Consider the following 25,861-nt stretch of genomic DNA (forward strand, 5'->3'; position numbering starts at 1 on the left):
CTTTACAAAGCTGAGGTTCAATCTTCTGGCTTTCGGGCTTTATCAGATATTACACTGCATTTGGGCTACTGGCTTTGTTGGGCGTACTAACAGTGTCTGCCGCTGCTTGTTGTTCTCCTCTACTGAACAAAGCTGTGCCGCCTGTTTAATCCTGTTACCAATTTTGAACTTCATTTGACCCACTTTATCACTTGGGCCTACTAACTGTGTGCCACTCATTACAGTTTTTCGCCACTGAACAAAGCTATGCCGCCTGTTTAGTCCTGTTACCAATTGTGAACTGCATTTAGCCTACATTATTCTTTGGGACTATATCTGTGTTTCCTCCTCATCCTGCCCATTGGTCAGCCACTGCTTCATGAGTCTGCTGGTACATTGACCCAGACCACTACATTCCCCTTGCACTCTACACAGCCAGAATCTGACCCTGCTGAAAGTCAGGTTCCCCTTCCCGCATACTGTACCATCTTACACAGGGACAAAGAGGAAGGTGCAGATGAAAGTGCAGGTTCCTTCATCAGGTGGGGGGGGCATACTCATTGGCGACGTCACTGGCACAGGGCCCCTCATAGTACGCAAAAGTGTCTCTGCCGGTGGGAGGCGCCCCCGCCGTCAAACACACCGCCGTACTTTGAGGGGCCCTGTGCCAATGCCAATGCGAACGATTGCGTCCCCCCTGCTTGCTCTGGATCACAGCACTTTCAAAGTTTCAATACTTACCTCTCCCTGCTCCACTGATGTGATGTAGTCCGCGTTTCCTGGGCCCACTAAAATCCTGTGCCAGCCCTAACCCACAGCCAAATGACCCCCTGTTTCAATGTCTAATTATTATTATGAAGTAAATTAAGATTGACAAGCTTAAGAAATAAGAATTGATGTTTTTGGCATAAAAATGGGCACTGTAGGTGTTTTCCTGTCCTCCACTCACTGCTGACTTTGACTCCCCTTTGACTTGCATTGGGTTTCGTGTTTCGTTCGATCCACGACTTTTCGCAATAATCGGCCGATTTCACCCGACCCGACTTTTGAGAAAGTCGGGTTTCTCAAAACCCGACTCGATCCTAAAAAAGTAAAAGTAGCTCAACCCTAGCAGTGAGCATTATTAATCCACAATGCTTCACAGTGAGTAAATTAAAAATTTTATTTTTTCCACTAAAATGTTACTTTATTATCAGATTTTTCATTGTTCTTGTGAGTAAAAGTATAAAATGTACCCCACAGTATCTTGTTCAATTTCTACTGGATATAGCAATACCCCATACATTGTACACTACTGTCTGAGCACACAGCAATACTCAGAAGGGAAGGAGCCCTGTTTGGCTTTTGGAACACATATTTTGTTTGACGATTTGGGGGCATATAGCAGATCTCCAAAGGTGCCCATGATATATTGTGCATTCACTGCTTTTATATACAGATCTCTGGTTTGAGGTCTTTCCCAATACAGACATAGGGAGAGAACTGTTAGAGTCGGGCCGCCACCTCCTCTGACTAGTCGGCTTTTGCTTTGGCCCATATCTGTATTCTTGCCTAAAGATATAAAATAATGTAAGTATATAAAGAACCTACACTGCCCTAGAACAGAGACCTATATCCAGTAAGGCTTGTTAATGCCCCATATTCACTCCGATGTTTTGCGACCTGTCCACATTATTCAGGTGTTTCCAATAAGTTAACAAACACTTTTATTGTAATGCTCAGAAAGAATTTATTGCAAAAGAACCAACCGCAAGCACAATAATTGATTATCAGAATAATAATTTTCTGCAGATATGATTTTTCACCCCATCAGAAATTTATGCAAATTTAAAGATTTAGAAACTTTATAGAAAGAAATCTCTCTTATGACATGACTTTGTCATTGTGATGTGAAGGACCTGCAAAAAATAAGAAGCCATAGTTAGTGGGTAAATCATGCTACAGACTATGTACTGTACATGTAAGTGTGAACTTCATCCTTCTTAACTGGAATCTGTCAGTAGGACCAACTCTCCCAAGCCGTCTACATGGGCGTGTAGGTCATAGGAAGCTGAATCCAATGATACCTTGATATCTGCAATCCGATGACTGGTTCTTGAGAAATCATCGTGCTTCTTATATGCTAATGAGATGAATAGAGCTCTGTGCTAGATTGCAGACAAGAAAAACATGGATTTCTTGGGAACCATTTTTCATACTGCAGATATATCTACAGATGACTTAGGAGGGTTGATCCTACTGACAGATTCCCTTTATACTTGCAATAGCCTCCTACAGTAGGTATCACTGGTGTCCAATCATGTCCCTCAAGTACAAAAACCCTCCTCATACTATTTAAAGGGAACTTGTCATGAGATTCAAGCTGCCTGAACCACGGACAGCATGAACAAGACACTGACTGGAAGTCCGCAGCCGGCTATGTATTACTGTGGTGTTTCAGAGGAAATATACTTTGGAGTCCAGCCGGAAACTGCTCCTTTCTACCCTGACTCTATGATTGACCGACTTTTCCTTATAAACACACATAGGAAGAAACCTGTGACTCAACTGGAACAGGGCAGATTTAGTCATACGAGACACATAAATCCCAGCTGGATTTTACAAAATATGTGTTTTCTGAAACACTGCAATGCTTCAGAGTAGAGCATGCTGTACCCAGCTGCGATCACACAGCCAGTGTCAGATTCATGCTGCCCGTAGACCAGGGGTCCCCAACTCCAGTCCTCAAGGCCCACCAACATGTCATGTTTTCAGGATTTCCTTAGTCTTGCCCAGGTAATAATTGCATCACCTGTGCAATGCAAAGGAAATCCTGAAAACATGACCTGTTGGTGGGCCTTGAGGACTGGAGTTGGGGACCCCTGCCGTAGACCATAGGCCATGTTAGGTCCTCCAGGATCTGCCCTCAGGTGCCCTCACCTCAGATCTACTGCTCAACGCTCAGTCTCTCTGTTCAGTCACTTGACTACACTTGTCGGTGCTCAATTCTAATATTAGCAAGGTCGATCCTGAGTCGACCTCTTAAAGGTAAGAATGTTGTATTTTTATTTAACCCATAAAACGCCTGATACAATGGCACCTCCGAAGGCAGTTTCTCCTGGTCTCCATCTTTATGGAAAGCAATGCTGATGGATAACAGTGGATTACTATTATCCATGGCAGATATTACTAGGGGTACAGCAGGGTAGCAAGCAATAAGGTAAACTGCAAATACTATGAAGCATTTTGTAACAGACATGAGAGCAAAATGCTCAAATTTATTTAAATCTTTATATTTGTTGCTTTTTACTAAAATACGATCTTTATAGGACTATAAAGTGGGTTTCCATTTTGTTTGTGAGAAGAAAATAACAGCAGCAAGTGCTATAAAATACTATTTATCTTTTCTATCCTATAGCTTAGTACCAAGTGACCACTGCAGTCAATCACCTTGGGGCCCACATACCATACAGCTGGCATAATGCTGGTCATGATTCCAGCACAGTTTGGTAAATGACAGCTGGTCACTTGCAAGTTAGCTAAGCATCAGCGCTCAATGACAAGCAGCAGATGCAAAGGTAAGTGTAATTATGGGTATATAAAAAATTATTATGCAATGAAAAGCTCTAAAAATCAGACATGTTCATCTTTGAAAAAAAGACAACTTAGAGATGATCTAGTTACATGTGTAAGTACAATATATGTGTAGGACTCATAAACATCTGTCATATGAATTATTCATTGCAGTAAGGCACTCTGGTCAAACCCAATAAAATGCAAATAAAAATACTTAAAAAAAAAGATTAGACTAAAAAGCAACTAAAATGTCATATACCACCCTCTAATAGAGCTTGGCCAGTTAATCCAGTTAATATGCAGACTGGTAAGGATGGTGTTCTCCTATAGAACCATATTGATGCCCTATCCTAGTATACACAAGGATATGTCAGAAGAGATATCATATCATATTGGTAGAAACCATTAACTAGAACAACACCAAAAAAGTCAGTTTAATGCTACCAGACAAAACTGCATCCTTGCTAGATAATCCTCAGCACAAAAAAAAGAACTATCGCAGGTGAAAATGAAGGACAATAATACTGTCACCCACACTTTTCTACATATTATAATCCCACTACAAACAAGAGGGATAGTAGTACCATGTAACCAGTAACCCCGAACACCATATCACATAGAGCAGGGGTAGCAGCGCGTTCTCCCTCTCCATGCATTTGGTTCATCAGCTCCCGCATAATGAAAAAAATCAATAAAAAATATAGATAAAGGAAGTCATGATCCTGTTGTGCGTATATACATTATATATGGTGGGAATGATCAGTAAGTGCTGGCTAAAGCGATAAGAAATAATAACATTTAATGAAGTTTGGAAACTCGTTATCCAAGCTACACTGACGGTATAGCTGCACCATCTATCACTTTAGCCAGCACTTGGCGACATTGATCATGCTCACCATATAACTATGCACAGCAGGGTCATGAGTCCCTTCATCTATATTTTGTTATTGATTTCCTCATGATATATGATGACCCTGACCTATCTGATGCATGGACAAGGGAAACACATTGGTACCCCTGAAATGTGTTGGAATAGCGGTCCATGCTCTGCTGGAGGTTAGTATACAACTTTTTAATTGTTGTTTGTTAAAAGCTAAGCTTTACCGTATTTCCTTTTGATCTATTACGTTTGATCCCAGTGCTTTACTGGCATTGGTTAGTACATTCATCGCATGGTCTTATAAACGATTTGTGTGTATGAGATAGGAAACTTTAAGCTAGTTGTCTAAATATTGGAAGTAAATATATGTAACTGTATATGTTGTTACCTTTGTTTAGCCTCCAAGAATACCGCCCAAGATACCTCCTACGGCACCTACGACATTTCCTACGACACCTACGACAGTTCCTAGGACACCACCAGCCACTCCGACCACTCCAACAACAGTTGTGAGTGCACCACCAACAATACCTATAGCACTTCCAAGAAGGGTACCAATCAGGGAGCTTATAATAGCTGAAAGGTTAAGATGCAGAACAGAGCAAATTGAAGGCAGAGTTCCTACAATACCCTGGAAAAAAGATTGGTCAACAATTAGTATTTTTAGATCAAGGATTTTGTACAAATATACGCTCTGGTTTAATAATTATTGTAATATTAAACGAGCTTTCTTATCACTTGTCCATCCCATCTCTTTACTATGAGAGTTGCCATGGCAAGTTGCCACTGATCCGGTTTCTGAGACCCAGCTACTCATGCAAGGGGCTATTTATCTCTGACAAAATCTGCAAGAAGTTTCAATGTTCTCTCTCTATTGGTGTGGGTTTCCTAACACACTCAAAAATTGTTCCTATAGAGAATTTAGATTGTGAGCCCAAATGGACACAGCGATCTGGGTTTCCAACAGTCCAGAAATTCCAGGACAGTCTGTAAAAATAGGCCATTTTTTTGCCCTGTTCGTAAATTAAAATGAAGGAGTCTGTGATTTTTTAAGCAGAATAGACTTCTACAGATTATTCTAACTGTAATTCTCATCATTTACAGTTTACAATGAATGCAGCTCATGCATCATATCAGAATTATGGGCTGTAGGCCTAGCTCACTTATAGTCATGATGATTTATTATGGTTCCAATGTGTCCATACAAATATGGTATGCCCATGATTTTTAGCCTTTTAGAGAAAATAAAAAAAGTCACGTTGGCAATTCTTACAGTGATGATGGTGGGTAAAGTGCTGTGGAATTAATGGGACTATGTCAGGGAGCTGAATAAGTAAATGAAGTATTGTATGGTAGCTGTTATGAATGGATGTCCATGAACTACACCGATGGCCCAAGTCTCTCAGAATAGAGTATGTGGATGGAGAAGGAGAGCTGAAGACATCCAGCTTATGCAGCCTTATAATAACGATTCCTTTAGTCGCCGGCTTTATATTTTTGCTATAAATAAATACAATGGAATAAAACAAGTATAGAATGTCGTCTGGTTAAGGGTTCTCTGCTCTGGCTCATAAAGAGTAGTTATCAGTAGTGTTGAGCATTCCGATACCGCAAGTATCGGGTATCGGCCGATATTTGCGGTATCGGAATTCCGATACCGAGTTCCGATATTTTTGTGATATCGGGAATCGGTATCAGGATTAAGAATTATGTGTAAAATAAAGAATAAAAATAAAAAATATTGAAATACTTACCCTCTGACGTGCCCTGGTTGTCACTGCTGCAACCGCTATGCTTTCCTTGGTAGAATGAGCGCGTTAATTACCTTCGATGACGTCGCGGCTTGTGATTGGTCGTCTGAGCGGTCACAGGATGCTACCGCGACCAATCACAAGCCGCGACGTCATCGAAGGTCATTAACGCGCTCATTCTACCAAGGAAAGCATAGCGGTTGCAGCGGTGACAACCAGGGCGCGTCAGAGGGTAAGTATTTCAATATTTTTTATTTTTATTCTTTATTTTACACATGAATATGGATCCCAGGGCCTGAAGGAGACTTCCCTCTCCTTCAGACCCTGGGATCCATTACAGGATACCTTCCGATATTTGTGTCCCATTGACTTGTATTGGTATCGGATATCGGTATCTGCGATATCCGATATTTTTCGGATATCGGCCGATACCATCCGATACCGATACTTTCAAATATCAGACGGTATCGCTCAACACTAGTTATCAGAGAACTGTCCTTAGCTGATGTCCACAGGAGATTGTTCGGCATTTGTATAACAATTTCTTTAATGCCTTAATGGCGTGTTCTACATTGTAATAATTCATAGGTTTGCTCTGTTTACAAGTAACACAATTGCTGCTCCAGTTTTTCCTCTATGGTGGTGATTTCTGCCCCACAGCAGAGCTCAGTGATGGGGGCACTGGACTCAATTTTAGAGACCACATATGGTACCCAGTAATAAAGAGAAAAAATGAGGCGGCAAAGGTTAATAATGTATGAGAAAAATGCTATGAATGCACCTGAAAGATAGCTACTTTATTATTATTTACTAAATCTGTGCATTTGTGCGTTAATATACTCACCTACCGCCACCTTCTCCGGGATCCAGCGCTGTTCAGCTCTGCGCACTCCATGCTCTGTGTGAGCTCGATATCTCTATTACAATATGAGCCTATGGATCCTCGTTCTGATGCTCCATAGACTCACATTGGAAAAGCCACTTCTGGGTCACGCTGAGCGCAGTGTGACCCCGGGGGTCTGAAGAGCGGTGACGTCCCTGAGAAGTGGAGCGGAACAGTGGCTAGATCCCGGAGAAGGCAGCGGTAGGTGATTATATTACCACGCCCAGATTATACTATATGCACATGTACACAGAGTTAGCCCCTCCACTTCTGAGAACTCAGGGTAAAGTGCAAAGTTTACTGAGATTTGCTATTTAAACAGGTCGTCTACTGCTTTTCCCTGACGAAGCTGTCTTGAACAGCGATACGCGTAGGGCTCTCCCTCCGTTGCCCTTCACTTGCTGGCTGCCCAGTTCTTGCTATATTTTCTCTATATTCTGTGAGCCTTCTGTCTGGATCACCCTCTAGCTGCCGCAGCATGTTCCCCTCTTATGCTCAGGACGGGTGACAGCCGTGCCCCTTCCTATTTGGGGTAATTATTTGGCCGTATTTGCTTGTGCTCTACTCATTATATACCAGGAGGACTATTTGCTGTGGGTAAGCTGCAGCCTGATAGGGTTTTGCTATCGACAGATATATTTTTTGCTGATCAGGACAGGGCGGCTTTTTGCCAGTAATTATTTATTTATATGTGTATACTATTTGATTATCTGCCATATTTGATGCATGTTTTCCACTACTATATTGAAGTATTGTGTATTGGGCAGTGTTGGGCACACGTATATGGAGGGAGTTTTGTGTGTATGGTTTTAATTGCCTGTCTAACAAACGGGCAATCCCTGCATATGTTGTGCCTGTCTAACAAACTATCAATCCCTGCATGTGTTGTGCCTGTCTAACAAACGGGCAATCCCTGCATGTGTTGTGGCTGTCTAACAAACTATCAATCCCTGCATGTGTTGTGGCTGTCTAACAAACTATCAATCCCTGCTTGTGTTGTGCCTGTCTAACAAACTATCAATCCCTGCATGTGTTGTGGCTGTCTAACAAACTATCAATCCCTGCATGTGTTGTGGCTGTCTAACAAACTATCAATCCCTGCATGTGTTGTGGCTGTCTAACAAACTATCAATCCCTGCTTGTGTTGTGGCTGTCTAACAAACGGGCAATCCCTGCATGTGTTGTGGCTGTCTAACAAACTATCAATCCCTGCATGTGTTGTGGCTGTCTAACAAACTATCAATCCCTGCTTGTGTTGTGCCTGTCTAACAAACGGGCAATCCCTGCATGTGTTGTGCCTGTCTAACAAACGATCAATCCCTGCTTGTGTTGTGCCTGTCTAACAAATGGGCAATCCCTGCATGTGCTGTTGCTGCCTAACAAATTAGCAATCCCTGCATGTGTTGTGGCTGCCTAACAAATGAGCAATCCCTGCATGTGTTGTGGCTGTCTAACAAATGGGGCAATCCCTGCATGTGTTGTGGCTGCCTAACAATTGGGGCAATCCCTGCATGTGTTGTGCCTGTCTAACAAACGATCAATCCCTGCTTGTGTTGTGCCTGTCTAACAAACGGGCAATCCCTGCATGTGTTGTGGCTGCCTAACAAATGAGCAATCCCTGCATGTGTTGTGGCTGCCTAACAAATGAGCAATCCCTGCATGTGTTGTGGCTGTCTAAAAAACCGGCAATCCCTGCATGTGTTGTGGCTGTCAAATAAACGGGCAATCCCTGCATGTGTTGTGGCTGCCTAACAAACGGGCAATCCCTGCATGTGTTGTGGCTGCCTAACAAATAAGCAACCCCTACATGTGTTGTGGCTGTCTAACAAACGGGCAATCCCTACATGTGTTGTGGCTGTAAAACAAACGGGCAATCCCTGCATGTGTTGTGGCTGTCTAACAAACGGGCAATCCCTATATGTATTGTCGCTGTCTAACAAACGGGCAATCCCTGCATGTGTTGTGGCTGTTTAAGGCCGGTTTCACACGTCAGTGGCTCCGGTACGTGAGGTGACAGTGTCCTCACGTACCGGAGCCACTGACACACGTAGACACATTGAAATCAATGCATCTGTGCAGATGTCATTGATTTTTTGCGGACCGTGTCTCCGTGTGCCAAACACGGAGAGATGTCAGTGTTCGTGGGAGCGCATGGATTACACGGACCCATTAAAGTCAATGGGTCTGTGTAAAACAAGTACCGCACACGGACGTTGTCCGTGTGCAGTCCGTGTGCCGTGCAGGAGACAGCGCTACATTAAGCGCTGTCCCCACCAATGGTGCTGAAGCCACCATTCATATCTTCTCTACAGCAGCGTTTGCTGTAGAGAAGATATGAATAATCGTGTGTAAATCAAGATCCATCTGGCCTTTATACCATGATAATTGCTTCCAGTTTTGTTAAAGATATTTCTGATGAAGGTCTTGCGATTTGACCGAAAACGTTTAAATCTTTGAACTGGATGCACAAATAAATGAAATGTTCATTTTCATCTTGCAAAAAGATCTTCTGAGTGCCAAGTGATTTGTTATTACCTATTTGACGGGCTGGAAACCTGACTTGTGCACCACACAGGCACCTTGAGTGCCGTGTGCATTGTCTTTACCTGCATGTGTTGTGGCTGCCTAACAAATGGGCAATCCCTGCATGTGTTATGGCTGTCTAACAAACGGATAATCCGTGCATGTGTTGTGGCTGCCTAACAAACGGGCAATCCCTGCATGTGTTGTGGCTGCCTAACAAACGAGCCATCCCTGCATGTGTTGTGGCTGTCTAACACTAGAAGTCCCAGAAATTTCGAGCTCCCCCTGAAGTCCTGAAAGAGGGTCAAATGACCCTTAGTCCAAACTGACAACTCTGATGGCTCCAATTAGCATCCTTTCATTTGTAAATGTGGCCATTGCCTGAGGAATCTGCAGGGAGCAATTGTCTTGATCCAACTCAACAAAGGTCTTGTAAGAGTGTAAACAAAAGAATGCAAGCTGCTCCTGAGTGTATCTGCCCTCCCCCCAGCTGCATTGTTGTGCAGGGGATATGCATAAGGTTGCTAACACCTTATCAAATTTGCATGCAGCCTTTTGTGCTGTGGGGGATAAATAGGTGACTGCTTCACCTATTTTGTTCACAATAAACAAAATGCAGAGAAGGTACACCATTCAACAGGCATTGGAACTGATCCTGAGCAACACCAACCCTTCTGACTCAGATAGAGAAGACATAGTCCTTCAACTGGATTCGGACTCTGAGCTGTCTTCAGGTTAGATTTTTCAAACTACCTATTTTTATTCCCTGACTATCTTTTCAGGCTAGGTTCACATTTGAGAGAATTTCCGTTCCCTGCGAATCCAGCAGGGAACTTAGAAATTTTCTCAGCCTCCGCATGTTCCCCACATGTGGGAGAGCGGGGAACGTGGTCCCTAGCAACCCGCTGTGTTTACTGGTTACAGCTACACAGCGGGCTGCGGGGAGTGCGATTCGCATCCCCCCTCTCCAGGGAACGCATCTTGAGGAGTTCTCTGTGCGGGGGGGATGCGGGGGTGTGGCTTTTTCAAGGAGTCAAAAAAAAAGCCACTAAGGCGAAACGTACGTTGGAGTCGGAGTCCCTGTGGGTCACAGATCATCTTCACACTGGTACTAGTATTTCTCCAGAGATTTTCATGCACTTTTTTGTCTTGGTCAGACTATCTATTATAAATGCACATGCACTTTATTGAAATGTAGATAGACGGCTTATTATAGTCATCTATTTGGTCTTTTTTTGCACTTTGGAGTATAAAATATTTTTTCTAGTATCTTTTATAATATTATATGGATCTGGTCTCTGCATCTAATATATATTTTGTAATATGGTGTAGTATTGTTGGTTGTTCTTTTATTGTATATTTTATTTTTATCTTCAATAAAAATTATTTTAAATATTTTTCTATATTGTTACTTTTACTTTATGTTCACTTTGATATTGGTTTTATATTCTCAGCAGCATGCACAGCATGGTTGAGACTGAGGATACCAACAAAAGGAAGCCAAACACGGTCACACAATACAACCACACAAAGTGCAGTGTGCGTGCAGTAACAGGGAGATGGCCAGTCGCCGTGTTCTATAACATGATTGACATGGCAGCACTGAATGCTCATGTTCTTTATCAGGCATGCACTGGGGTGCAGGAGAGATGGGTGGACTTTCTGGTTGAGCTTGCCAAAGAGTTAGGTGGCTCTCATGTGACTGAAAAGAATGCACGCAAGGAGAAACTCCTTCGGCAACAACATTCCACACCCAGCCCTGGCAAAAGGGCAAAGTGTCAGGTCAACCATCGATGCACAAACAATCTCTGTAAGTGTTGCCGCTGTGTAACAGAACGAGACATGCAGGTGTGGGAACTCGAATATATTTTCCGAGTACTCTGAAGATTCTGGGTTAGCACACGAGGAACCTCGGATAACACCTAATCTGAGCACATTCGCTCATCACTAGCTAGAACTTAAGCCAGTTTTCTGGCTTAGATTAAAGGAGATTTATTGCCTGTAGTCGGCCTCTTGTCTCCAACTAAGCCCCATTCCCTGTTTAGAAAGGTACTAAGGCTTATCTACAACAGAAATCACAAAACATTTTTCTCAGTTATTTCTTGTGATAAATATGTGAATGTTTTATTTAAGGAAATTGACATAGAAAGAAGGATAAAATTGCCTCCCCTGTTAGTAGGCGCATAACACACATAGGAATCCATAAGTAAATACCACTTACCAAAGCTCCAGTTAGTGTATTCAATAGGACACTCAGAACATAACCTAGTTTTGCCAAGAGTCCTTCCTGCAGATTTTGAGAAATGAAAATTAATGGGACAGATTTACAAATACTGTGTATTTCTTAGTCATCTTACAGCAGCACTTTCATGAATATTTTTTCTCTAAATGTATGTGTATGTGCATGTAGTGAGAGTGTATTCATATACTCACCTAGCTCCGCTTTCTGCGTGATCCAGCGCTCTTCCACTCCGCTTCTCAGTGATGTCACTGCACTTCAGACTCTCCGGATCACGCTACGCTCTATGTGTGAGGTGGACATCTCTTACAGTGAAAGCACTATGGAGATTCATTCTGACGTTCCATAGACTTACATTGTAAAAAAAACACTATGGGGTCAGGCTGAGCACAATGTGATGTGGAGGTTCTGCAGAGCGGTGACGTCACTCAGAAGCGGAGCAGAGCGCTGCTGGATCCTGGAGAAAGCAGCAGTAGGTGAGTATATTATTACACTCATACTACACTACATGAACAGATTTAGGCAAAGCGCCAGAATTGGGGTCTCTCAACGATTCTTCACTTCTGGGGTGGCTGCGAGCTGGTATTTTTGGACTGGGAAGTGCCCAATAACTATGGACTTTCCCTGCCTGAAAATATCAGTTTTCAGCCGTCTGCTTTACCTTTGCTGGTTTAAAAAACTAGGGGGCCGCACGTCATTTTATTCCAATTATTTATTTATTTTTTAGATTGATAGATGTACAGTAAGCTGCACATTCAGGGCACAACTTATATATGTGACAGACATCTATTTATCTATTTATTGCCTACCTATCTACCTACCTGGATGGTACACACATACACACAGATGTCACTCAGATAACTCACAGATACACTTGTACACATGGACGCACAACAGAAAAACACAGATGGTAAAAACGGACCATCTAACACATACATTTATTAAGCGGACGTGTAAGGGGGGCCTTAGACTGATTTCTGGCTGTTTTCATTAGTGAATCTCCCCATGTGTTAATTCTATGTAATTTACATTTCCTAGGTGGAAATATCATTTCTAACACAGATTGTACTTGGGAAGCTGTATTTTCTACAATATTATTATAGGTAACCAGAGTATTGTACGAAGCTGATTCTAGCCATGAATATGATAAAACCTATTATAAATCTAGAATACAGCACTCTCAGAGCAACATGTGTGACTTGGATACACTCCACATGTGTTATATACAGTATAGTCTTAAGTAGATTGTTTAGGAATCAAATTTGCCGACTTTTTGATTTTTCACCTAAAATTTGATGAATTCTTTGCAAATTGAGTGTTCCTTATTATGCACTGGGGTCTCTCCAGACCCCAAAGAATAGTAAATGTGACATGTGAAAAATAAAAGTAACTAACATTTCCCTTACTGCTCACCTATTCAGCCCCCATCTGCTCGCAGTTCGCTGCCCGCCATCCAGGCTTGTTCTTTCTGTAGTTGTGCGCCTAGTCTCCGTCCTCTTCACTATAGGCCAGGACTTCCGGCCCATTATAAGGTCACAGCGCACGTCGTGATATCATGGCATTGTAACCTTATGACGTGCAGTGACTTCCAAGGCCTGATGGTGACTAGTCCTGGCCTAAGGTGAAGAGGCCAGAGATGTGGAGCATGGTAGTGGAGAGGAGAGGGCGGCATGTAGCAAGCACAGGGGCGGCCGGAGAACAGTGCGGTGATCCGCTCATGTCTAACTATATAAAATGTGTCCGCATGTATATGTATATATGTATATATATTGCTTTTTCTCAGTGCTGTTTTCTTGTCTCTTGACCCTACTTGTCTTGGAATGAACTGTCCATAACTGTAACTTACCACACAGAAGAGAAATTTTGTCAGAAGGTCTTTAATATTCAATCTCAAAAGCCCATCTATATCGTGTGCCTGAAAGGTAAAGGATGATTTACTATATTATAATTTAGTCAGCCATTTTCATTATTAGAAAGTAATGGAATCATGCATTAACCCATTACACCAGCCCTTCGGGATTCCCTAGCAGGTACATGAGGCTATAAGCAGCAGATGACAAGTCAGGGAGGAACTTGGACCCTCTCAGCTCCTGTAGACGCGGCAGCCAATCGGTAGTCACAGAACACAGCTCTGCCGTTATCCAGTGGAGCTATACAGTTACCACCAAACATTGAATAAAACACAGGTGAGCAGAACCTATATTCCTATACAACAGGAATCACCTGATAGCAGCTCTCCCTTATAGCAACTGGTGGGAGACCTAAGCAGAAAACTGCTTTAACCCCTTCGCGTTCTTTGATGTACATGTAAGTGAAAAGTCATGTCCCTTCAATGTCAAGTCTGTACCTTTCCCAAAATAGTGTGCCTGATTTTATCAGCCATCATGTGCCTTTACCAGTGCTGAAGACCCCGTGCTTGTCATGACGATACCCTCATGAAAGCAAGATTGTGGCTGGCGCTCATAGGAGATTATGATTTCAGCGTAGCACTGCTGGTGCTCTGCTATGGACGGTACAATTGATTGGACGATTGCAGCTTCAAATCCCCTAAAAGAACTATTAATACAATGAAAAGTTTTGAAAAAATGTTTTTCACCTCCTTTTCCCCCCATAAAAATGCACATATTTGGTATCGCTGCACTTGTAAAAATCTGATCTATTAAAATATAAAATAAGTTAATCCGACCGGTAAACAGCTTAACAAGAAAAAAATCGAAATGGCAGAATTACGTTTTCTTGGCCACCAAAACATTAAAATAAAATGCAATAAGAGGCTATAAAAACAATGTATCTACCCGAAAATGGTGCCAGTAAAAACGGCAGCTTAGGGCGCAAAAAATAATCCATCTCCGAGCCCCAGATCCTGAAAACTGAAAGCGTTACAGGTCTTGGAATATAGGGACACAAGCAAACTTCTAAAATAGATAAAATTCCGAATTCTTTTCACCAATTAAATAAAGAAAAACGACGTTTGGTATCTGCGTAATCGTACTGACCTGGAGAATCACATTGTCCAGTCAGTTTTACCATAGAGTGAGCTTGGTAAATACAAAACCCAAAAAACAATGGTGAAATTGAAGTTTTTCCCACTTTCTTGTCATTATGCAGCTCTCAGATGGTTTAGCAAAAGCCTGCTGACTGATTCAACTAAAAACCATCCGTATTTCCTAAAGGGGCATATAAAGGTTATGTCCATTTAGTGCAATCCTAAAAACTGCATAGTAAATTTGGATTTTTCAGTGAGGCCGTTCTTGCATAAAGTTTTTATACAATTTTATTTGTCAACACAAGGAGCAGTCACCTATGGTAAAAGAAACGTCACTAATGTTGGAGTTAAAGACAGAACTTAAAGCCATTTTTAATCCGATTTCTATTTTTTTATTTGAAAAGTCACTATGATTTTATGTTACTATAAATTCTATATAATATTAGTGACGTAAACACAGTATTTTGGGGGGAGTGTATTTGTAGTGTTTTGGGAGGCAGTGGCATTTTCTGTGTGTATTGTGATTTTTCTGCTAGCATTTTTTTCTGTAAGTTTACATAAAGGACATCAAAATCAGCAGAAAAAATTCATGTAATGAAAAAAAAAAAAGCATGAAAAAATGATATATATTCTTATTTGTGATTTAAGATGGTAAAAAGGTAATGCAGTAGGAGTCCACTGGGTAACTTAGAAGGAGCCTGGTTTTTTAACAGAAATATCTCAAATCTGTACAATTTGGGACAAACCCTTCAATTTTCATTCACCGATCCAATAATGTATGAAAACGAAAATTATTTCCTGTTTATAGTAAAACCTTTCCATTTCAATCCTTATATATCCAAAATATTGATGTAAAACTGAAAGTTTGGGAAAAAACTTGATGAACCAAATCTTTGTGCCGGTGTTTAGCGCAGAATGTCTGTAGGATTACGTTACCCAGTTACTAGAAATCTGGGGTCCTGTATATAATAGGGTTTTCTTGTGGGATGAGATTATACAGGATGGAAGGTGCATTCTCAGGATCCCAGTATCACTGAGCAGAAGTGGTTGGAGCACAGAATCCCATACACTTCTGTCTGCAAAATGCAGGAGGGAATCACGTGTACAACGATCGCTCAGCATCAGCCGGTGTGTTTTCTTCTGGCAATCATGTGTTAGTGACGTTATACTATACATGTATATGTTGTGTCACATTCACTTTCCAATTCAATCAATATCCAAGAACGTTCCTTCTCATCAAATATCTCGTTACCACTTCTAATATATTTGCTCCTCCACATAGTGAATTACTCCCTGTAACAATAGAACTTTCCCCACGGTGTCGTCGTCATTTCCGTTTATTTGTGATTTGTTCTTTTTAACTCTCTTGCTACAAAGCATATATCATGTAACTTACAATCTCTGATTTATGACCTTCTGATCTGACGTTATATATGATACTGTATGTAGATTCCTCCTTTTTGTAGGTTGTCACTTACCAAGATTAAGGCACAGTATTGAGGTGGAATTCCCTAAAGAAAGAAAAAAGAAAGTACGGTAATTCCAGGTATTCCTATCCTTGACAAATATTTTCTCGCTGTATATATAGATTTTCAGGCTCTCCCGCAGTTATCAGAGGTGTTTCAGCTCCTAGAACCGTCCCCAACATGCACTAATGTTACTAACTGGCTGTTTGGCACCAATTTATCCTGCAGTTTTCACTACGCCGTCTGACAGTGAGTAAAAGATGTTATAACTATGATCGATGTGAACATTATTTTCCGCTTCTTATATACTGTAGATCAGACTTGAGTGAAAATGTGAATATGCATGTGTTTAATAAATGCTGCTTTTTAGGAATATAATAGATACATGGGTATTTTTTTTAATGGAATTTGTTGTCTTCTCCAAATTTTCCCCAAGAATTTGATTTGCGCTGAATACATTTGTCTGGGATAGCAATACAGAAAAGCCTCGAATTGCCCATAGAACAGATTTCTAACACTCCGATGTCTCCTAGGTGTGTAGTGAACCTGTTTTGAGCTCTATTGTGATGAAAACATTTTAAAATTTCCGAGTTATGGAGATTTTGCTTTAAAAACTAATCTACATGAGCACTGAAAATAGTTCACCATAATCCCCTATGCCTACACCTCACTGGCATAAGATGGCGCTCCATGGCTTGCCCCCGTCTGTTACACCGGATGTGACAGCCTCCCTTATTGGCTGGGCTATATCATCTGACTTGACAGTTGAGCATTGTGGGAAAGCCTGCTATCCTGGGCTTAGCGCCATTAGCCCGCTTCACCAGGGTGTGAAATGGCACAGGACATTTTTGTATTTTTTAGCCAATCCTGTTAGGATCTGTGAACTCCAGGACATTTTCATTTAAATCTATTTACTCCACATTAATGAGTGGGCTGCACGGTGGCTCAGTGGTTAGCATTGCTGCTTTGTAGAGTTGGGGTGAAATCCCACCAAGGACAACATCTGCAGAGAGTTTGTATGTTCTCTCCCTGTTTGGTGGGTTTTCTCCGGGTTCTCCGGTTTCCCCACATTCCAAATTTCAGAATTTAGATTGTGACAATGGGGACAGTGATGGAAATATCTGTAAAGCGCTGTGGAGTATGATGGCGCTATGTAAATAAGCATAATCAATAAATGAATCGCTATTTGCTGCATAGTGAATTGATCTGGACTTATTGTTAATGATGGCCTTACTTCAGCTGCATTATCAGGAAGAGCCACAATGGTATGGACCAGAGATCAGTGATTTTATCAGAATGGAAATTATTTTCGTCAGAATACAGGATATTTTTTGTAATTTGTTCCATGCAAATTCAGCAAAATAAAGGTAGAGGACATTTTGCTGAGCAGTAGAAGGCCAGAGACATGGTAGAAGAAATAACTGACCCTGAATTACAGAGAGATAGACTCTAATGTTTAAAGGGGGTATCCGGGACTTTACAAAAAATGTACCTAAGCACCAACAAGCAGATTATTGCAACTTCCAGTTGTGCCCAGCACTGTTCTTCCCTGGCACAGAGCAGACACAGGCCGCTCCTGCCGCAGATTCAGAAGCCTCTAATAATGTCACGTCTACAGAGCTGAGGCTTCTTTTCCGCTCCCCTCTGTTGATGGGCAGGACTTCTGAGGTCATTCTGATTGACAGCCAGATCCCCGCTGCCTAACTGGGGGAGCCTGCTGTCAATCAAAATGAAAGTCCCGCCCTGTCACATCCGCAGAGGCAGCTCAATCTCCAGCAGGAGCGGTCTGTGACAGCATCGTGCACAACAGGCAGTAAGCTGCAATTACCGGCCTCCTTGTGCTTAGGGACATGTTTGGTTTTTTGTATAGTCCCAGATACCCCCTTTAATGCTTCCCTACCCCTCCATGCTAGGAACATCTTCTGCAGTAGAAGCAATGGTGGGCTTCTGTAAAATAGGATGACAAGCTAGATTTCAGTATTTATTCTACTAGTATACATATGACGGGGTGTTATTAATGTTTATCATATTTTACATTATTATTGTAAGGATTAAATCAATAGATCTAAATGTAATAACAAAATCATTCACCTTGGTAAGGTTTAGAAAAAATCTATCAATAACATAACATAAGCAGGAAGAAACTTACTGAAATTTTCAGAAGATATTCCAGTGAACAGCCAAGCTCACAGGCCAAACATTGCTGGAAAGAAAAAGTGTTGATGTAGTGAGTAACGTAACGCTAATAGAACATGGGACATGAGTTACGTTTCAAGAATAGATTATTACAGGGTGTCACTGGGATGTAAACATATGAATGTTGTTATATGAGAGAATAATAATACTCTGAATTTTATTTTCCTTTTAATCTAATGTTATTAACCATTCATGTGCTGTAAAAATGTCTATATTTTTTAATATGTTTAAATTGTTTCTTGTTAGATCAAAATGACATTCCTTGACATCACTTCTATAGAAAAAAAAAGAAAAAATATATAATGTAAAACAAATACCAGCGAATAGATTATGTCGTTAACTATGCATCGGGCCTGTATGTTCCATTCAACGCCAACATATCCCTGTAAAAAAAAGAAAGATTTGTCTTAATTATATTGTGGCACAAGTAGACAAACTGTGTGGTAAGTGAACCCATCACCTTGGAAAACGTTATTCACCTACGGATATAGGCCCTGATTCATCAAAGATTTTGCACCAAAATTTTGGAGTCAAAAGTCATAACATTTGGTATAACTCAAGGCTGCGCTAAAATGTTGCTACTTTTGACGTTCTCGTGCCATTTTTCGCCCAGGTCAGATAAATGAATGACGTGTGTTGACATTCGCTATGACACAAATCTTCCTCCGGCAGGGACTTGAGTAAGATTTATGGCGAAGATCACTCAGACTTGGACGTCAATGGTCCTGATTCATACGGAAGCTTGCACCTCTTCGTGAATCAGGGGCGTCTGACTCCACAAGGCCCCCTCATCAAGGGAGCTGCCGGATTTCAGTCACATAGGCATGCCCGGAGCGGTTACATTCCCCGCCCACTATACTGTGAGGCTGTAAGCGCGGCCCGGCACTTTGACTGACAGCTCCCTGTGCGGAGAAACAATGGAGTAACTAGTGGCAATGCTGACATTTCTTCTGTACTTTTCCACCAGAAAACCTTGTTTCTCACTAGTTATATCCTTTATGACTGACTGATATTGGTATTTTCATGAATAATGGCCAGACAAATTACCTTCTAAATGTTTTCATAGATTTATTATTATACTGAATATATTTGTAGAAAAATTTACCTGAAGTTGATCATATTTGGCCGCAATTGCGTAACAGGAACGAACATGAGCGTCAACATTGATATTCTGAAAAACAATTCACAAGTAGACAGCGAGTCAGCAAATATCAGTAAGGAAAACATCATTTCTGCTATGTCTGGATATCCATAAATAAATTTACACTAACACCGTGTACATCCAGAGCCCTGTAATGGGCGTATTTGTGGCAAGCTGCAATTTCTGCACCTCTGTGATAACAGTTATTCACTGAGGATTCAAGATGGCCGTCTTTATAAGGACTATTGTGAAGTTGAGACCTTCCCTTTAAACTGAGATAACAGTTACCTTAAAGGGTTTTTTCAGGTTTAGAAAACCCATAGTAAATAACCTGATTGGTCATTTTGATTAAATACAGGGGACTCTTCATATTTTCACCCTCCATAACTCCATAACCTCACTCATCCACCATCTTCAGCATATTACCAATTTCCCCACAATACTATTCCATCATACATGGCTACCCTCCAGCACCTACACATCACCTCACAGTCCCGTTATATATATATATATATATATATACATACACATGTACAGTGTGTGGATATTGGAGTTAGGAGATGATGTGTAGATGCTGGAGGGTAGCCAGGTAGCCTTGATTTGAGAATAACATGTGATGTAGTAACTATATAATTGTCTAAGGGTCACTTCCGTCTGTCTGTCTGTTTGTCACGAATATTCATTGGTCGCGGCCTCTGTCTGTCATGGAAATCCAAGTCGCTGATTGGTCGCGGCAAAACAGCCACGACCAATCAGCGACGGGCACAGTCCGGAGGAAAATGGCAGCTCCTTAGTCCCCGAAGTCAGTGCCCAGCGCCCGCATACCCCCTCTGGTCACCGCTCACACAGGGTTAATGCCGGCGGTAACGGACCGTGTTATGCCGCGGGTAACGCACTCCGTTACCGCCGCTATTAACCCTGTGTGTCCCCAACTTTTTACTATTGATGCCGCCTATGCGGCATCAATAGTAAAAAAATGCAATGTTAAAAATAATAAAAAAACAAAAAACTTGCTATACTCACCCCCCGTAGTCTGCCGAGCCGCTGGCGCCTGCCGCCATCTTCCGTTCCCAGCGTGAGACCGCTAAGTCATCTGGGTTATTTCGCAATGCATTCTGGGAGCGGAAGATGGCGGCAGCCGCACGCCCATCGCCGGAGCTTCGGTGGATCCCAAGGGTGAGTATATAACTATTTTTTATTTTAATTATTTTTTTTAACAAGGATATGGTGCCCACCCTGCTGTATACGTGGGCTGTGTTAGATACCACGTGGCTCTGTGCTGTATACTACATAGGCAGTGTTATATACTCTGTGGGCTGTGTGATATACTCCGTGGGTTGTGTTAGATATTACGTGGCCCCTGTTAAATATACTGTGTGGGCAGTGTGATATACTACATGACTGGACAATATACTACGTGACTGGGCAATATACTACGTGGCTCTGTGCTGTATACTACGTGGTTCTGTGCTGTATACTACGTCGCTGGGTAATGTACTACATGACTGGGCAATATACTACGTGACTAGGCAATATACTACGTGACTGGGCAATATACTCTGTGACTGCGCAATATACTATGTAGCTAGGCAATATACTACGTTACTGTGCTATATACTACGTGGCTCTGTGCTGTATACTACGTCGCTGTGCAATATACTACGTAGCTGGGCAATATACTACGTGACTGGCCAAAATACTATGTGGCTGGGCAATATACTACGTTACTGTGCTGTATACTACGTGGCTCTGTGCTGTATACTACGTCGCTGTGAAGTATACTACGTAACTGGGCAATATACTATGTGGCTCTGTGCTGTATACTACCTCGCTGTGAAGTATACTACGTAGCTGGGCAATATACTATGTGGCTGGCCAATATACTATGTGACTGGCCAAAATACTATGTGGCTGGGCAATATACTACGTTACTGTGCTGTATACTACGTGGCTCTGTGCTGTATACTACGTCGCTGTGAAGTATACTACGTAACTGGGCAATATACTATGTGGCTCTGTGCTGTATACTACCTCGCTGTGAAGTATACTACGTAGCTGGGCAATATACTATGTGGCTGGCCAATATACTATGTGACTGGGCAATATACTCCGTGACTGTGCTGTATACTACGTGGCTCTGTGCTGTATACTACGTCGCTGTGAAGTATACTACATAGCTGGGCAATATACTACGTGACTGGCCAATATACTATGTGACTGAGCAATATACTATGGGGCTGGGCAATATACTACGTGTCTGGGCAATATACTACGTGACTGGCCAATATACTATGTGGCTGGGCAATATACTACGTGACTGAGCAATATACTACGTGACTGGCCAATATACTACATGACTGAGCAATATACTACGTGGCTGGGCAATATACTACGTGTCTGGGCAATATACTACGTGACTGGCCAATATACTATGTGGCCGGGCAATATACTACGTAGCTGGCCAATATACTACATGACTGAGCAATATACTACGTGGCTGGGCAATATACTACGTGTCTGGGCAATATACTACGTGACTGGGCAATATACTACGTGACTGGGCAATATACTACGTGGCTGGGCAATATACTATGTGGCTGGGCAATATACTACGTGGGCTGTGCAATATACTACGTGGGCTGTGCAATATACTATGTGGACATGCATATTCTAGAATACCCGATGCGTTAGAATCGGGCCACCATCTAGTATATATATATATATATATATATATATATATATATACTGTATGTGTGTGTGTGATTGTACCTTTGCTCATTATATATATACAGTATATATATATATATATATATACATACAGTATATGTACAGATATTTTTATGCATATATCTATATATAGTTACATGTTTTTACTCTACAACTTCTCCAAAACCCTTCTTTCAGGCCTGATGGCACTTGCACAAAGACTAAAGTTCAAGCCACACTAGTCATTATGTTTGTGGCACAGCTATCTAGAGAGCGTCCCATTGAATTACTACAATCCCCCCAAAAAGAAGATTACGGCATTACAAAGGGAAAGGCCCATGTATTTGCATTCACAGCCATACACACACAACAGCTTTCCACATTGGATGCTGCAGTCGCCTTTCTAATCTCAGACGTTCTCGATGATATAGGGCATCGGGGCCGGCACTGAGGTAATGCCACCTGAATTTATGCCAACTATAGTAGGACATCACAATGTCACGGGGATGTGCTGCTGTCTGTGACCCTATTGTATCGCTCACTAACAGGACTGTTTATTCATGATACTGTACAATAGAAAGAACAGATCCCAGCTGTAGAAGTAAGTCTATAACGGGCTCTTACTTGGAAAGTAAGCGCAATGTTTCCGTTACCGGTGTCTGTGAAAAAAAGAAAAAGGTGGAATCAATAATAACAATAACAAGAGCAGAAATATTTTGGAATTATTCATAGATTTAAGGAAACATTCGAACGTTCACATTAATCTCAATATGACAAAACCCCAATATCTAAAATGACAGAAGGACACAGAAGTCAATCCAGTTATCATCACCTCACTTCTGAGCGGCCATTTTGTATGGAGTCAGTCATGTGTTACTCCATGGAGATAGATGTGCAGCGCATGTTCTCTTCTCTGTGCCCTGTGCCAGGTATTCACAGATGTTTCTGTTCAACTTCTCCGTGTCATCTAATCCTTTAGTTTAATGACTATTTTATATATATTATAGCAAAAAGTGACAGAAGCACAGAAAAAAACAAATTCTGGGTGCAAAGCCCCTCAGGCATGTACTAAACCTTATAATGAGAGTCCAAGAAGTCAAAGGCAGCACACCATTGCAAATGAGTTCAAAAAGTGTCAAGTTTAATACCATCATGGCGACGTTTCAGCTCACGGAGCCTTCTCCAGCCTTCAAGCCTTCAAGCTGAAACGTCGCCATGATGGTATTAAACTTGACACTTTTTGAACTCATTTGCAATGGTGTGCTGCCTTTGACTCCTTGGACTCTCTCTCGCTCTATATATATTTGGCATAAAACCACCAGAAATAGTCAAAATTGGCCCCTATGTTGTACTATTTCAACCTTGTATGTATTTATTGCAATTTGTGGGAAACGTTTATAGGACGTAACCTGCCACCCTGTGAGCAAAGAGTTACAAAAATGCTTCCCTCCTATGAAGTCCAAACAAGCGCAGTCACTAAGGGGTTAAGAGGGCAAGTCTCGTTATACCTAATACATATAGATAAACAGCTACATTATTTTGTGATGTCTTAATGGATTTTTTGAATGTGATTGTCACTATAAAACATGGACCATTTTATTATTACAGCCAATCCCTATTAACCCTTGATATACTACAAACTGACTGCCTAGAAATAAAGTGCAAATTCTGTGATATTTCTGTTTCTTTATCAGATACATGAGACAATGATAATCTGTGATGTTTTACCAATATGTTGTCTTAAATTAGATTTTCTATAATCCTTTATATAAAGACAGCGTTGGTGTCATACCCCACATTTTTTATGTTAATATTGGGATATTTGACCAACCAGCGTTCATTCTTTTTTCTCTTCTGTAGAACATTAAGCACAGCAGCAACTAATATTAAAGGCAATATGTTACCAAGATTTTGCCATCTAATCTAAGAGCAGTTTAATGCAGAGACAGAGACGCTGGGTCCAGTGATGTGTCTCTTACTGGGCTGCTGCTGTAGTTTTGGTAAAATCACTGTTTTAGCAGCAGGACATTATAATTAGAAGAATAGTAAACCTGCAGCCATGAAGTCTTCCATAGTCATGAGCTCTGTATAACCCCATCTCCACAACTGATGGGCAGCTTTCTGCCTATGCACAGTGTACACAGAAAGCTGTCAATCAGAGGTGTGAGTGGGGGTATAGAGAGCTCAGCATTCAGAGAACTGGAACTGCAACAGATAATAGAGCGATTTTGTCAAAACTTAAGTACAGCACACAGCCCAATAAGTGATATATTGCTGGATTTAGGGTCCCTTTCCTTACATCATGTTGCTCTAAGACAGAGTAGCAAAAACCTGGTGAAATAATGAAATAAAACATTATGAAAATCAAGATATTTAATTAATAACATTTTTCGATGTAGAGTGACAAATATAGTAGCTTACCAATAAAGCTGGCAAGGGCCACGCAAAGGAAGATGACGGCAATTTTCATGATGCGAGTTGCTTAGCTCTTAGCTTCAATGGAAAGTAAAAGCTGGGATGAATTGTACCGTCGTGTGCCGCTCTTATATACATCCAGGACGATGCTTCAGGGTGATCTTGTCATTTTTCCTTATTTGCTGATTGGCACAATATAAAATATCGTCATTGTGCCATTTGTTACACGGATGTAGATCCTGCCATTAATTCTAAAAAATATTTGTCTGTAATTAATTTGTTTGCTTTTAGTCTTCTACGCGCTGCAATATCATGCAAAGATTTTCTAAATGTATAATTAAAAACAAATTACTTACCCATTATTCTCTACTTTAACTATGGTATAGAGTATAGACAATGAAATGCCCAGCAGTTTGGTGGGAGACTGGTTCCTGAGACCCCCGAAAATCTGTTAAAATATTAGTCTGATGTGTGCTGCACATGAAATACCGTGACAAAGGGGTCGTCCACTACTATAGCAATCTCTTCGCACCCTGAATGTTTGCCCCATTAAAATAAGAACACTTATAGTCATCTCTGGTGCCGGCGCTGTTCCAGCAGTGTCGGTACTCTTGTTTCTGGTGCTCACGTGAGGTTATGTCATGTGATCCCTGCACCCAATCAGCACTAGCGTCACTGTCCACGCAGTGATACCAAATATGTGTATTTTTATTTTTTAGTTGTTTCACTTTTAATGAGGAAAATGGGGGTGATATGAACTTGTTTTTTTTTCATATTTTTTAAAACTTTTTTCTCACTTTGTACAGTATTTAATAGTCCTTAAAGGAGAATTGAAGCTGCGACCGTCCTATCACCTTTGCTATACATAATAGTGCCCCTACCAATGAGTGAAGATCTCCTATGACATTCTTCTATGAATGCCGGCCATGAGCCGGCATTCACAGGAGTTTAACAATGACAGGTGCAGAGGTCTTCTGCAGACCCTCGGCTGTCATGACAACTCATTGGCACCGCGATCAGGGCGCCGATGGGTGTGATTTCTGATGCGCTTCCTGCTCTTGGTGATTGACAGTGAGATTTAACTGGTTAATAGCTCTGATCCACCCTTAACTGTTAGAGGCACTTGATGACTAATTAGATC

The 25,861-nt window shown here is 41.4% G+C and overlaps 1 protein-coding gene across 1 annotated transcript; it reads right to left on the reverse strand.

Moving 5' to 3' along the window:
* Positions 1-1,683: 1,683 nt before the first annotated feature.
* Positions 1,684-24,849, reverse strand: LOC138675617 (uncharacterized). The gene is made up of 10 exons (XM_069764005.1): positions 24,727-24,849; positions 22,930-22,964; positions 19,564-19,629; positions 18,776-18,841; positions 18,412-18,465; positions 16,275-16,307; positions 13,657-13,725; positions 11,793-11,858; positions 4,803-5,045; positions 1,684-1,877 (listed from the first exon to the last, which is right to left on the reverse strand). Exons 1-9 carry the CDS (start codon positions 24,773-24,775, stop codon positions 4,809-4,811), a joined length of 675 nt encoding a protein of 224 aa, XP_069620106.1. The 5' UTR covers positions 24,776-24,849; the 3' UTR covers positions 1,684-1,877; positions 4,803-4,808.
* Between the last annotated feature and the right edge of the window lie 1,012 nt (positions 24,850-25,861).

Source organism: Ranitomeya imitator, chromosome 4, assembly GCF_032444005.1.
Source record: "Ranitomeya imitator isolate aRanImi1 chromosome 4, aRanImi1.pri, whole genome shotgun sequence".
Lineage (NCBI taxonomy): Eukaryota > Metazoa > Chordata > Amphibia > Anura > Dendrobatidae > Ranitomeya > Ranitomeya imitator.

What these genes read in the sequence shown, in the direction of transcription:
- LOC138675617 (XM_069764005.1), bottom strand. Translation starts at nt 24,775, where the DNA reads ATGAAAATTGCCGTCATCTTCCTTTGCGTGGCCCTTGCCAGCTTTATT. An exon ending in ACATTGCGCTTACTTTCCAA is followed by an intron (nt 19,630 to 22,929) that starts GTAAGAGCCCGT and finishes ATTGTTTTTCAG; the next exon opens with AATATCAATGTTGACGCTCA. An exon ending in CAAAATTTCTCTTCTGTGTG is followed by an intron (nt 11,859 to 13,656) that starts GTAAGTTACAGT and finishes CAAAATCTGCAG; the next exon opens with GAAGGACTCTTGGCAAAACT.